General features: G+C 36.2%; 1 protein-coding gene across 1 annotated transcript in view; it reads right to left on the bottom strand.

Moving 5' to 3' along the window:
* The window catches only part of LOC150088463 (serine/threonine-protein kinase Genghis Khan-like), a 905682-nt gene that overhangs the window by 203110 nt on the left and 686476 nt on the right, over window positions 1-16096 (bottom strand). Inside the window, exon 35 of the mRNA XM_090370169.1 lies at window positions 997-1077. Within this exon, the coding sequence (XP_090226295.1) occupies window positions 997-1077 (81 nt within the window). The remainder of the gene's footprint in view (window positions 1-996; window positions 1078-16096) is intronic.

The following is a 16096-nucleotide window of genomic DNA, read 5'->3' as shown; positions in this document are numbered from 1 at the left end:
GACTGTATTTATTATTATTTATTATGATTTTACCAATTATTGTAAAAAAGGTGCGTAGTCACAAATTTGTCAAGGGTGCCAAAAACCAAGCTATGCCTCTGGTTCTGGGGGTTCCTTTTGCATTGCAAGGAGGTCTCACTAAGTTCCCTTGCTTCGTGGCCAGCTGGGCAATACATCAGCACTACTGGAGAGGAGAATTAAGCCTCCCACAATTGAGATGTAGCCTGCTACACAAAACATACTAAAGTTAACCATATGATGTTTGAAAGTTCAAAGGACTTCCTTACAAATTTCTGATGGAACCTCTTCTCAAATTTATAAGGAAGGAAGTTATATTTATTGCTAAGCACTAGAGATTTTAACAACTAGCTCTAGACAACAGCCAAAGTGAAATGCAGCAAGGAAACTTGCACAATGTTAAGAAAATATATATGTGTACAGCAAATACATCAGCACTGAGCATCACAAGAAATTTGACGACCATCTGGTTTTTACTGCAACAAAAAAAAAAAAAAAAAAAAACAGAATAGCTCTATATGGACAAAGTCATAATGAAATACATATGTTATTTCAAAAATCTAATCATCTCTCGCTATATTACAAATGACTATAGTTACCTGTATTTTTACATTCCAAAGTAAAGTCACATTGTGGATTAACATCCACAATGTGACTGGGAAATACCTAGTTAAATCTACAATGTAAGTGTGATTTAAGTAAAGAAATGGGATTTGCTATTGATAATGAATAAGTTTACAATTGCAATTATATAAATAATATATACATATATCTTGGAATTTTTGAACATTATAAAATTGATAACTTTATGAAAAGAAAAATATTTAAAAAATTTAAAATATTAATTTACATTACAAATGCAATAAACCATTTTCTTATTTATTTCTGACAGCAATGCAAAGCAGAAATTTGCTTATTTGTGTGATTAACTGCAAAAAAAATTATACATAACATTCAAGAGATTTCCACATCACTTACCAGCAACAGCAATCAAAAGCTGCTCATCTGGTATATATTCTAATTGTGAAATTTTCTTTCCATCTCCTATTCGAGCAATTTCTGGATACAAAGAAGAAGAAGAAGAAGAAGAAGAAAAGAGGAAAGCAAGCATTAGGCTAATATATTTAGGAACATGCAATATTTTATGCAAAGTACAAAAAAGAAAATAGCTAATTTCATAACACTACACAGCTAAACAGTATTTTGTATCACAATGAAAGGTTCCATTATCAAGAGCTAATAAAGTAAGCCATGCTTTTTTTTTTTTTTTTTTAAGTCAACAGAAAAAGAAATTTTCAAAGAAAGTATCTAATAGTATAACAATTAATGCAATGTATGATCAAATAAGAAAGAAATGCGCCGAGAGGGAAAAAACTTAAAAATAATGTTTCACAAATTTTTATTTTGTTTAGTGCAATTAGTTTAGTTTAATAGGTACCAAGTTTTAACTGTATAATTATTACTCACTTGTACATAAAAATTAGGAGATAATTTAGAAATATAAAAAAGAAAATGAGAATTCAATTCAAAGTAATATGAATATCTAAATTAAAAAAACAGGCTTTGAGCATCGGGCTGCATCACTATATAATTTATAGTAATGACCAACAAAATGGTTTAAGTTAAACTTTATTAAAACAAATAAATATATATATATATATATATATATAAATAAATAAAATACTAAAACAGATATAAAATAAAAGTGTTAAAATATAAACATAAAAAAAAAATATATAAATAAAAAGCAATAAAACAGAAGCTTTCGGGGCAAGGTGTTCCATCATCAGCTGCTCGGTGTATGGTGTACTCAGTATATATATATATATATACGTAGGGTAAAACAACAGAAGACAACTGGACATGATCACAAATTATTACTCTGGTGCTGGTAATGCAGTATTCTGCAGTATTGCATGCATAAGGAACAGCAGCAGCAGCAGCACTCATCACACTTTAATATGGCAGACTCCATAATGGGGTGCATATGCAATCCTCTATTACGATTCAGCTATAATAGTACTATGAATTGTAATAGGGGAGTGCATATGCACCCTATTATGGAGTTAGCCATATTATAGTGCGATGAGCACTGCTGTTCCTTACACATGTATAATACTGTGTTACCGGCACTGGAGTAGCGATTCGTGATCATGCTCAGTTGTCTTCTGTTGCTTTATCCTACGCATATATATACACTCAGTACACTGAGCAGCTGATGACGGGACACCTAGCCCCGAAAGCTTCTATTTCATTTATATTTCTTTTTCTTTTACTTCTATTTCTTTTATTTATATTTTATCTGTTTTAGTATTTTATTTATGTATATATCTATTTATTAATTTATTTTAATAAAGTTTAACTTAAACCAGTTTGTCGGTCTTTACTAGAAATTATATAATAATCAATATCCAAGGCAAATAAAAGTGGAATTAAAATGATTTAAATTGCTAAATACACATATTCAACTCCAACTTTTGAGATTTTTAACAACTGTATTGTTGGTGAAAAAAGTGTTTAATGCAGATATTTCAAAACATAAACTATACAAAAAAAAGATTTTAAAGATAGTCAACACAAAAAACAGTGATTTTTTTTTTGTACTGATAAATACAACTATGTATGCTTTAAAATAAAATATATTCATAATTGTAGCAGCATTTTTAAAAAATCATTTCGTAATGTAAATGGGCATAATGGATGATTTGCACCCTTCAACAATTATAAATTTAAAAAAATAATAATCAAAATAAAAATTTCTGTTCATTGGCAAGGCCATTAGATCAGATAAGCTTACCAGTGATCATCCTAACAATGGATACAACTGTTAACTTTACTTAGCATTTTATAATACAGCCAAATATCAATATATCTCAATTTTTTTTTTTTTTTTTTTTTCCTTAATGGTTAGCAATTCTATGATTGCCTTAAATCTAAATTTGTATTTTCATAAACCCAATGGTTTTAAGAAAAATCATAATAAATGATCAAATTCCCATTTTTTTTTTTTTTTACAATGGAGCTACATGTGAATGCTTTGTGTTAATTTTTTTTTTCTAATAGCAATGGTTATTTAATTTATTCCAAATTGTAACCTAAGTGGTTGTGCAAGGTGATTTTCATAACTAAGATTTAATGCCCAAAATGAAGTCATGCAACACTATTTCTTACTAATGTTTTTTCTGTTCAAGAACATTAAGCATGACAAGAAAAAAAGAATTATATTCGTAATTCCAGCAGTTTGCTTAAAAAAACATAAATAAAATTTTCATCCCATCTGCAACTCATTATACAGGGTGATTCACTACCAGTGCGACAAACTTGCAGGAGGTGTAGGGGGTACAAAGATGAATCGGAATCACATAGCATTGCAGGGTCCGAAATGCCTTCGTCATGCAGTAGAGGACGTTGAACGGGAGGTCGCGAGAACAGCGATCCCGTTGGAAGTCAGCATTTGCGAACCGTTTCTGTTGGTTGAAGAAATCAAGTAGCAAAAGTCCTCCGGAGTGGATAATCCGCAGGCTCCAATGATTGGACGCGTTGCAGATGGTATGAACTCATTTGGTTTGTTGACAGTATCCTCCATACAGTGGATCGGGAAATACCCAATTGTTGGCCTATCGCTAGAGTACTCGTACTTAGAAGGCAATCCGAGTACTCGTACTCGGATTGCCTTCTGCAAGATGTAGGACATTCTCCTCATTGTCTGGCATCCTCGTCATTCGCTCCTGATTCATGGTACCTCTCGTGAAACAACCAGTCTCACGTAACCTTCTGTGCACACGTGCGAAAATCGTATGATGAGGAGCACGTCTATGCAGGAAACGTTCCTGGTACAAGCGCAGAGCGGCGCGCCCATTACAGTCTGCAGCTCCATACGCGAGGTGTATTTCGGCCAGTTCAACGTTTGAATACTCGTCCATCCTACTGCCTCAGGAACCGGTTCGCAAATGCTGACTTGCAGCGGGATCGCTGTGCATGTGACCTCCCGTTCAACGTCCTCTACCGCATGACGAAGGCATTTCGGACCCTGCAATGCTATGTGATTCCAATTTGTCTTTGTGCCCCCTGCACCTCCTGCAAGTTTGTCGCACTGGTAGTGAATCACCCTGTATATTCTAATTTAGAAGCATACAATACAGGTATCAATAGATGTTTTTTATTCAACTAAGTGACCACCTACCTAGTATCCAGAATACGCACCTTTTGCAGCATGCACCACAGCCAGTCGCTGTGGGAGGGACTCAGTAAGTCTGTGGAAGGTTGCTACGGGTATCTATGACCATGCAGACCTCAATGCACCCACCTCAGAGTTCCTGTAGGTTCCTTGGTGGAGGATCCATCCATCTGATGTGTCGAACGAGTTGGTCACATAGGTTTTCAATTGGGTTAAGATTCGGGGAATTCCGTGGCAAAGGGAGTAGCTTCAAGTCTTCATTGTGCTTCTCAAACCACTCCAGGACAATTCTGGTGATATGGCATGGCACATTTTCTTGCTGATAGATACCACAGCCCCCAGGGAACACAGTCAACATGTACGGTTGTATCTGATCGGTGACAATCGATAGGTAACCATTTGCATTCAGGGTGCCCTCCAGAGGTATCAGTGGACCTAAGCCATGCCATGAAAACATTCCCCAGACCATAACGCCGCCCCCACCAGCCTGCCTTCTGCCAACAATCATGTCTGGATGTCTGTTCTCAGAGGTTTCACGCCTAATACACCATCGTCCATCCACTCGGTAGAGCAGCCGGGGTCCAGTGTCGGTACTGTTGTGCAAACTAATGCCATTGTTTGCGATGAACGGTCGTCAGCATGGGTGCTGTCACTAAGCGTCTGCTCCGGAGCCCAATGTGCTACACAGTTCACTGCACTGTCATGTTGGAGACCTTTCTGGTGGCCCCACGGTTCATTTGGACAGCCAGTTCAGCAACAGTATGCTGATCGGTACTGACCAACTGTTTCAGCCGACATTCACCTTTGGGATCAATGAATGGGGGCTCCACAATTGGCACGTTGGGTCGTCAAAACAGTCCCATTCGTCCAGTCTTGACACACTTTCACCACTGCAGTACATGAGCATTTCACAAAGTCCGCTGTTTCAGAAATGCTGGCACTCCTGGCATGATAGCTGATAATCATGCCTTTTTCCAGGTCTGATGGGTCGCGTACTTTTCCCATGACAGAGGCTGTTACCATGTTCACGGATGCCGAACATCAAGCCTTATATGCTTGCGGTGTGTGAACTTGACATGTGCGCTGTATGATTCCCTAGGTATGTGTGATGGCTGCATTGGGGGGTGGTCATAAAACTGTGACTCGACTCTGTATATGCATTACAAACATAAAATATCTTAATCATAAAACAATGTTATTTTTCAAAAGAGTTATAATCTAAGTGGGCACTTCTGTTTATCATGGACCAATAATTTTAGAACATTATAATGCAGGTGCAAATGGATTTTTTATAAAATTATTTTTTTCCAGGTTAGTAAAACTATATGAAGTGTAAAAATATCTTAATCAAAAAATGAATATTCATTTATATATATTATTCCTTAATGTAAGTGATAGCTTTTTTTGGAAAACATAGCACTTCACTTTTTAAATGGCTACATCACAGTTGTGAACAGAGATTTTTCAAAGACATTTAGTTTTCTTTTCAATTAGAATATGAAAGAAAGCTTCTTTCCAAAGCAATATTGTTTTGAAAAACTTCTGTTTAAAGGAAATAACAGCGTGAAATAATTTATTTATTGCACCTTTAAAAAATTATAAGAAAAAAGAAAAAAAACTACAGGCTGCAATCTGCACTCGAGGGGTTCTTTCTGGAGTAAGAGATTACAATGTATAATTTCTTTCTTTCTTTCTGAGGTAAAGTACACAAGAAGGTCAGCACATTTCATTCCTTCTATGCACTGCACACTACTATTCTGATTATATTTATTTACAATTATAAATGAGTGCAAACACTTCCTTGTTCATTTCAAAAATATACGTGGTCTCAGTTCCAATCTCAATGATGTCCATTTAAAGTACTGCGAAGTACTTTAAATTGTACTTTGCATGTACTTTAAAATACATGCAATGTACTGCATATGGGTAGCAGTAACCCAAGAGAAACAAACCAACTATATTGTACTACACTCAGGGAGGTGGAGAATGAAAAATACCTGGGGGGGTACTCATGCAGTCAGATATGAAGTTCTCTGAGCAGTGCAGATGGGCGGCCAAAGCAGGTCATGGAGTTTTGTCAATGATGTATAGGAATTTTGCTAGCATAGAAAAGGAGGTGATTATCCTCTTGTATAATGCAATGGTCAGGCCACATCTCGAGTACTGTGTGAGAAGCTCATACCAAGGGAGACTTAAGTTCTGCAAGTTGCAGCATCTGGAGAATAGGCAATGCGAGGTGATCTGATCGAGGTGTATAAGGCTTTGAATGGTTTAAGCAGGCTTACTGGAACAGACTTCCATCTGTTGTTGTGGAAGTTGATAGCTTAAATAAATTTAAGGCTGAACTAGACAAACATATGGAGTGAATGGATAGGTGAAATGGGAAGGGGTTTTTTTTGGCTGATGCTATATAAGCATGCTTTCTTGCATCATATGCCCCAACTAATGCTAATTTCCACTTCTGTCAAGACACTTTTTTTTTGACAGAATTCCAATTATTAGTTGATTCGACTACTGCTCATCTCAGTTATCCTAATTATTTGCTATATAATTCCCTTCATTTCAAAGGTGGGACTTGTGCATAGGTCACAAACAGTAATCTGGAATCTTCTCTTTTTGATCGCCTCTGGCTTAAAATCTCTCTACTCCAGATTCATGTGTTGCCTCTATTGTCCTAATGTCACTAATCACTTGGAACTCTTTGATTTCCTCTCTTTAAAATGACTTTTTCCAGTCCAACAAAGTAATTATTAATTTTCCTTGGTGATTTTAATGTTCACAACAAACTTCCATCTGCTGTTCTGGAAGTTGATAGCTTAAATAAATTCAATTAATAATTACCTTGCACAGACTGTTCATTTACCTACCAGAACACCAGACAATTCTAACCTCAAAGCTCTTGATCTTTTATTCACAAAGTATACAGTTGAGGTGAGTGGTCTTCTAGGCACCTCAGATCACAAATTGGTGATGGTCTCTTCACCAATGCAGCCTTCTTCTCATGGCCATTTTTAATCTTATGTTGTTCGGCATTACAAGAAAGCAAAATCGGATGAAATGTGAGATTTCTATTCCTTTCCTTGGTTGGATTATTGTTTTATTTTATTGTCAATGTTTGCTTAGATTATGTCAATGAAATTATTCTTGTAAGGATGAAATCCTTCCACACTCCACCTTAAAATCTTGTTCTTTATCCTAACTTGGTTTTCCAATAAATGAACTAAGGCTGTTCAAAGACAAGAATGTTGCATATTGCAACTGGCTTGCATCCAAATCTCTAGGTTCATTTTCCACCTACACCAAAGCTCACAACAATTGTAAAGCAGTTATTCATCATTCCAAACTAGATTTTGAACAGGCTAAGAGTAGAAAACTCACTTCTTGACTAAATGGTAGTCAAACATTCTGGTCTCTTGCCAAAGCTATTGGCTGCAACTTTTGCCCACCTCTGCTCCTACATTTATTAAATTACAATGGTTCTATTAACACCTCAGCTTAAGATAAAGCTGAAATGCTACCATCCTACTTTTCTTCTAACCCTTGTATTGATGATCTTGGAAAACCATTTCCTCCCATTTCCAGTACACTTCATTCAATGCCTCCTGTGGTTTTTGGTTAAAAGAATGCCAGAAGAATTTTTATCTTGTCAGACTTGCAAGTCTTGATGCCAAGAAAGTGCCAGGTACTTATGATATTTCTCCACTTGTTCTCAAAGCCTGTGCTCTTTAGCTTACTCCTGTTTGGGTTGCCCTTTTACACTTTCTGATTCCACTAGTGTTTTTCCTCCTACTCATATCCAGCCAGTTCCTAAAAGAGGGTGATAAATCTTTCCTAACCAATTATCATCCCATTGCAGTTAATTCTACTCTTTCTAAAGTAATGGAGAAATCTATTAACTTCCAACTCCTAAACTATCTAGAAATGTTTCATCTGATCAATGATCACCAGTATGGATTCCATACCATGGAATATCTATGGTATGAAATATCAATACCCATATCACTGATATTGTTTCCACATATAGGGCAGTGCTCCCATAACCTCTCTCTCTCAGGCTCCTAGGCCCTACTCAAAAGAGGGCAATTATGTTAATTAATGACCCATCTCTTGCAAAGTTTCTCTCTCTCTCTCTCTCTCTCTCTCTCTCTCTCTCTCTCTCTCTCTCTCCCTCTTTTTCACACATAGATTTTCTGTCTCTGCTATATGCCTTTTCCACAGATGCTTCCACAGGCACTGTTCTTCTGAATTGGATTCTATAACCCCACCCCTCCTCCAATAAAATTCGAACATGTGCCATAACTGGTCCGCATCCTCTTACTATACAACTTGAGACCCATGGAACCAACTTTTCTTCTTCCTCATTTATTCCTTCAACATCTGTTTTCTGGAACAACCTCCCTTCACATGTATTTACAGAAAATTACAATCTACAGAAATTCAAGTCTAATATCAATAAGTATTTTCTTTCATCTTCTCAATCTTCAACACAGCATGGTACTAAGTACTATAGGTTCTAATTCCTTTTGTGTTTGGAGTTTCATAGAAAAAAAAAGGATGCTCAAAAGTGTTTTTGTACATTTCTGCTACTATTATTGTACATTTCTATTTTGCAACTTAAACTATCACAGTACACCTGATGACCAACTTGTTAACACAAATAAGCAGAAATTTGCAAAAAAAAAAAAAAAAAAATGCAATGTAGTTTTATTATTTTTGAGAAAAGAAAGAGGTTGGAAGAAAAACTGAGTTTTTGAAAACATGACAAAGAAACTCTTTGCCACCTACATTATGATGGTGAGATGGAAAAATGTTAAACTGAGTAGAAAAAAGATGGGTTCTCTGTCATAAATCCAGAGAACTGTCAAGTATGGTTATTGTTCAAGGAACACATAAACAACCTTAAAGAGGTGATCAAGAAAGCAGCATCTTGATATATTCAATCAGTTCAACATAGTTTTACTTGATGGAAATTTGAAGCCATTTTATGATATGTTAAAGAAACCCAACAATTCCTGAACAGAAACCAAGGTTATAGATACTGATGACACACTTATAGCCTGTGATAAAACTAAAGCAAATCTTTTTTAAAATCTGTTCTCTTCATATTCCAAGCTGATTGCAGCTTCTGTTGCTTCTAATTATGAATTTCCAGTCATTAAGGATGTACACATTATAACATCTTAATTGGCACACACCATCTCTGTCAAGAGCTTCATAAATTTAAGACTTCTCTACTGGCCTAGATAACATTCCACTTTGGAAGAAGTGTTCACCATAAGTGAAATATATAATGTTCATATATTCAATTTTTCTATTAAGAAGGGTACCTATCCCATCTGTCTTCTGAACTCAGTGTAAAAAAAAATTCTGGACACAATCACTCACAGTCAACAGATGGAGATGGACTATTTTCGGAACTTCATTTGCAACAGTCAACATTGCTTTACCAGAGGTCACTCAACTACTGTTTGTTTGGGGATTTTTTTGGTGCATCAGCATCTATAACCATAGTGTGCCATACATATCATAAGTATGTATTTATGTTATTTCTTACAGATAGAGATAATTTCATAACTAGGACTAGAAAATTAATTTTTGACTAGCTAAAGGAGGTGATATACATTAATCATCTTGAGAAAAGTAAGGATGTTTGAGACATTTATTTTATTACCCAAGAGTGAAGTAAGTGTAGGAGAGTCTTCTGTTATGACTAGAATGAAAAGGTTCTGGCATTCTCTTGCATATTTTATGCATTCGACAAGGATATGTTTCACTGAAAGTGCAGTATTACAGTGATGACACTGACGGGAATCTCCTCTCTTAAGTAATATTAGTGTGGCCTATTTGCAGATGAGCTAATATTACCTCCTGTTATTGAATTGAACTGAAGCTTGAAGCCCATCGCTCAAGATTTGGTTTAATACTTTAAAGCTTATGGTTAAGTTGATTTTTTTTTTTTTTTTTTTTGATTTGGTAGTTGTTGGCGCATCGGCTTCTGTGACCATATTGCACCTCCCAAAGTTTTTGCAGTACTTTGATCCAAGCCCGAGGCGGGAATCGAACCCGCGACCTTTGGGTTGTCGGGCAGGTACTTTACCCACTCGGCTAGCCCGGTCGGCTGGTTAAGTTGATTTTGCCATGATAACTGCCACTGGCACATCCATTTTTCCTGGATTATTGGTCTGTAGTCTTGATGAGGGACTTTCCACTTGTCATCGGGTGGTAGATTAACTGATTTGGCAGCATTGTTGGCTAGTTCATTTCCTGAAATTGCCATATGACCCAGAAGAAGTGTATGTTTCTCTCAAGTTCAGATAAAGTGTGCAAAGAGGTGACTATTTCTTTTCCGACTAGGTGGGTGATGTTCATGGTGTTTTATAAGCCTTGAAGTGCAAGTAAAGAATCTGAGAAGATTATGCTGTTTTTAATTTGGGGGACAACTAACAGCCTAAATTGCTAATAGTTTGGCAGAGAATATACTGAACTCATAAGACAACTGATAGGCTAATATAATGTTTGGAAAAACTGCAGCAATTCCAATGTGGGCGTCATTCTTTGATCTATCAGTATGTACTACAACAAAGTTGGGAAACTCATCCACTACTGCATGGTATAGTTGCAAGAAATTTTCCCTATGTAATGTAGATTTATTCTATTTATGAAGGTATAAATTGCATGAAGGTGGAGTGATACTCCAAGGAGCAAGGGAGAATGGGAGCATATGTGCCACATTATCTAGTTAGATTAAGTTATTCTAAAAGGTATTTTATTCTCATACCCAATGGTCAGTTAGCAGTAGGGCAGTTTTGATATAACCTGCTGTGCTGGGGTGTGAAAAGTATCTGCCAGTTTGGGTTGGGTGTTCTGGCATAGATCTAATTTTATATGTATAATGAAGTATAAGTTGTCTTCTGATTGAGAGAGGGAGGGGGTTCATGTGCTTCAACATATAGACTATATGTTGGAGACATACGATATGCTCCTAGAGCAATATGTATTGCACTATGAAGCCAGTGAAGGACACTAGGTCTTGCTATACACTGGTGCTCCGTAGTCAAGCTTCGATCTTATTAAGGCTCTATATAATTGCAACAAGGTAAGGCGATCAGCTCCTAGCTTAGTTGCTGAGAGAACCCGGATGGTATTCAGTTTTTGCTGATAGGATGTTCTTAGTTTTTAATATGCTCTAAAAAGGTAAGTTTATGATCTAATGTGATTCCTAAGAACCATATGCTAGGGTGAACAGCTATTGGTTGGCCATTCAGTTGTAGTTCTAGATGTGGGTGAAGTTTATGTTGATGGTACATCCATTTTGGATGTACAGAGTTTTTTGGGGACAAGGTTGAAAGCCATTAGTTTGTGTCCATGAACTGATCTTAGTTATTGCCCCTTGTAACTGCCTCTTAACAGTATTCATGTTTTTCATTTGATACAAAATACTAAGGTCACCTACAAATAGTGCTGTATCAATAGTGTTTGTTCAGCAATGGTATCTAGGTGCCATATCAGTCAATGGTTTACCATCTTTTCAACGAATTTGCCGAGACAACTGGTCATGGCAATGGGTCTATAGCAAGTGTGGTTTGTTGGATCTCTAACTGGTTTAAGGAAGAAAAGGACTGTAGCGTGATGCCACTGTAGGTAGGGAATGTATCTTCTAGGTAAGTCTATTGAACAGACCAAGGAGTGACTGCAATGAATTCAGCACTTAGTTCCTGTATCATTGAATGGTGAATTTTATCTGGTCCTACAGCACTGCATTTAGATGTTGACAGAGCTCTATACAGTTCATGGATAGTAAATGGTAGGTTGTACTGTTCATCCCCTTTTTACGAACAGTTACATTTTTTTTTAAAAATCTTCTGAAGGTTGGTGTGTAACTTTCTGTTGCTGATGCTTTGGCAAAAGTTTCCTCTGGGATATTGACAATTTGAAGATGGTCAGAAATGTTCTGTCCCCTCCATTCCATTGACAGGCACAGTAGTTGTCTGTTATTTACCATTCATTTTTCTGATTGTTTTCCAAATTTTATGTGTAAGGGTTTCTTGAATGATGATTGAAGTAAAGCAGATCCAAGCTGCCTTTTTATTACATCTAACATATCGTGCTCTCGCTATGGCACATTTATACTGGATAAGATTAGCTGTAGTTGTACTGTGGCAAAAGGTATTCCAGGCTTTACTCTGCTCTTTTTAGCTACACAGCATTTGTCACTCCACCAGATATTTGGATGTATTGGCAATTTTGAAAAGGATTTTGGTATGGTTTTTTCTGCTGAATGTAATATTGTTTTTGTGACATACTCAACTGCTTCATCAGTTGGGGGTTCCTGGATTATTTCCAGGTCAAATTTAGCTAGTTTTTTTATACGTCTGCCAATCTGCTTTATCAGTGAGCCTCTGCAGAATTTTAGCAGGATGATAAGAGGCTTTGTTCAGTAATTCAATTATTATGGGAAAATTATCACTGTGCAGTGGATACAGGGCTGCTGAATAGAATGACAAGTCTATTGCAGCATTAGTTCCAGATGGAAGGTGAACATATGTAGGCAACTCAACATTTAGAAGGAAGAAAGTTGTCATCATCTAAACACTGTTCAATTAGTTTTCCTCTTTGATCAATGTGGTTGTTACCCCATAGTCTGTGATGACTATTTAAATCTTCCAGAATGAGAAAAGGTGTGAGAAGTTAGGCTGTGAGACTATTTAGATCATTTTTTTGGATGGTATAACTTGGAATGCATAAAGAGCAGATTGTAATATGGATGTCAGCAGCTATCTGGATGGCTACTGCCTCAAGAGGAGAATTCAGTAAGACATGCTTGGTAAAAACATATGGGTTTTCTAAAATTACTATACCACCATGTGCAGTATTTTGACGAGCTTTTCTAAAGATATTATACTGAGACATTGAGTATAATATTTTGAGGTTTTAAACATGTCTCTTGAAGGCAGAGACATGTTGGTTTGTATTTAGAGGTAAGATCTTATAGGTCATCAATACTAGCATGGAAACCATCACAATTCCACTGAATTATTGTGTTCATTATTGATTTCTTGTTAGGCTTTCAGAATGTTTTCATGTTGTTGAAGTTATCTGTTTTTCACTCTTTTTTATCTTTTTTTGGAAAGAAAGGCTTTCTTGTTCCATGTCTTCTTTGACAAAAATTTCTAGGATAGGAACATCCGCAGATTTTTTACTAGTATCCATTTCCTGTTGGTGACTATGGGTTATGATTTGTTTTTCTTTGCATCTTTGGTCCTGGGTGTGGAGGTTTTCAAGTGGTATGGAAATTGGTGTATTGACTGATTGAGTTTTGTTACTTTGTACAGAGTTTTTTGGGGGATACTGTTAGTTCAGTCTGCAATGCGGCTGATTGGTATTTTTTTGGTGATTTGAGCATACATATCTCTGTTTGTATGGGTTGTGGTGTTTGATTCGCTTTGCTACTTAATAAGAAACATTATGACTGGTTTTCTATTTTTGAATAACTTTTTTGATTTTCCAGTGTTCACACATTCTAGCATAGGTGGGGGTTGGTTTTTTTTTTTGCAAATTGGGCATACTGGTTGAGGAGCAGTGCAGGCTTCGCAGTTATGTTCTGCTGGCCCACATTTTGCACAGATAGGGGTTCCCTGGCAAGCTCTCTGGGAATGTCCACACTTCTGACATCATAAACACCGTAGTGGGTTTGGAATATATGGTCTGACATTGCATACAAGATATCCAGCCTTAATAGATGATGAACAATGCGATGTGTCAAAGGTCAAGATATAATGCACGTAGGGGGTCAGGATGCCATTTTTATGGTGGAGATTCTCTTGACTTAAATTACTCCTCGATCTTTAAGTTGTTCTAGCATCTCCTCTTTGGATACATCTAATGAATCCCAGTCTGAGATCACTCCATTTGAGGTGTTCAGTGATCTGAGGGGTGCCACAGTTACTGGTAGTCCTGCAAAGAGATTAATGCTTAAAATTTGCTCTGAATGTTTAGCATCAGAGGTCTCGATGAGAATGTCTGCTGACCTGAGTCTTTTTACAGACTTGGGAGATCCAGCTCAACTTTCGAATTCCTTTTGGATTTAAATGGTAAGAGTTTGCCATCTGCATATTTACCAGTTGAGTGGATGATTAAGAAAGTTGGAACAGGATAGGTCTCTGTCTCAGTTTTCAGGTGTTCTGCAATTCCTGCAGTGGAACTATCTTTCTTTTTGAATGTCTGTGGTGCATCTGGCAGCCCAGATAAATCAGAGTTAGAATTATGCATTGTGTGCTCTTTTTTGCCCTGGGAAATTATCTTTTCCTCCCAGGTTACCAGCCTCGCCACATGGAGGCAAGAGCAGTGCCACCTAGTGAGTCAAGTGAAGAAGAAGAAGAGAGGGTTAGCATAAACTAAACATAAAACGGATTTAAAGAAAGGTGGTTTCCTTTCTAGGTTATAGTATTTGAATAGATGTATTAAATTCTAATACTCAAGAGTTAACAGACTTGCGAAACTCAAGAGAAAAATATTTACAGTTAAGCATACTGGATTATCACTATGAAAAAGCGCTGTGGTCATTAATTTCGCTTGGCACTTGGGGTCCACTCAACTACTACTAATCCCACTATTTAGTAGCAGATTTTAGACATTCAACAAAGGAGGAAGGTAAATGTCATATACCTTTCTATAGTGTATCATGCTTAAATCTTGGTAAAAATCTAAGTCAGTATGGGATACTAGACCCCCCCTATTTTACTGGTTGATGAGGTATATTTTTAATATTGCAAAAATAGAGTAATCAAGAAATCTCAAGTGAAATTTTCCCATCTAAAGGAATTCCATAAGGAGCAACTCTTGGATTGCTTTAATTCACAACTTTTGCCTATCACACTATGTTGGAAAGGTGGTATCAAAATATTATTGTTTGCTAATGATACAAATACCAATCAATAATCTAATCAATGCAAATAACCTAATCAATGCATACTTTACTTACCGATCAATAATCTAATCAATGCAAATAACCTTCAGGCTGCCATCAATTCTTTTGCTGATTGGATTGCTTGAGATGGCATGAATGCAAACTTAGCAAATGTTGTTCACTTACTTTTTTCAGGCTATAGGAATCAAGGAAAGCCTAAGATTTTAGAAAATCAATATTACATCAATAGCATTCCAGTTCCCAGAGTTTTTGAATATAGGAACTGGAACAATTACTTTGTGATGCAATTTTGATAAATATATCCTGAATATGTTGAACCAAAAGGGGGGAAAAATTTGGCTTTTTCAAACATCAGATTTATACAGATTCAAAGATGCTTGGTTCACTGCATAACTTTGACACAGAAAATAGAATCATTGCAAACTAAATTCATCCACTATCTTTTTAAATGTAATTCAATGTTCTAGTACAAAATTTTCTATCAAAATTTGTGTTTGTACTTCAAGCTGCCAATTTTTGGAAACATGGTGAGCTGTCCTGGACCTTACGCTAGTGTATCATATTTTCTCTGGATCAACTTATATATCAGATCTACTATACCATTTAACCTCCTTACACTAGCAGCAGCTACTGGACAAAAGATTACCTTCCATATCAGCAGATCAAGGTTAGAGATATCCAATTTCTTTTTTAAAAGAACTATGGCATTAATAAACAAACATATCTTTGGTCTTGCTTTTGACAGGAAAATTTCTCACCAGACTATCTGCAACCAGTTATCTTGTTGATGGTTTATTGACATGATATTTCTTGTAATTTTTTTTATATTATTGGATTATATAAATGCCATGAACATTTTATATTCCTTTCCTCATACTGGAGTGATCACCTTAGTTTTTTTAACATCATTGTACATATTGTATTTACTGTATAATTCACTTTTAAATTTTATTTATTTATAAGTCAATGTTTAT

This window comes from Mastigoproctus giganteus, chromosome 3, assembly GCF_048544385.1.
Source record: "Mastigoproctus giganteus isolate SK-2022 chromosome 3, ASM4854438v1, whole genome shotgun sequence".
Lineage (NCBI taxonomy): Eukaryota > Metazoa > Arthropoda > Arachnida > Uropygi > Thelyphonidae > Mastigoproctus > Mastigoproctus giganteus.
Note: the sequence above shows the minus strand (reverse complement) of the source record. Positions and strands in the feature narration are given on the sequence as shown.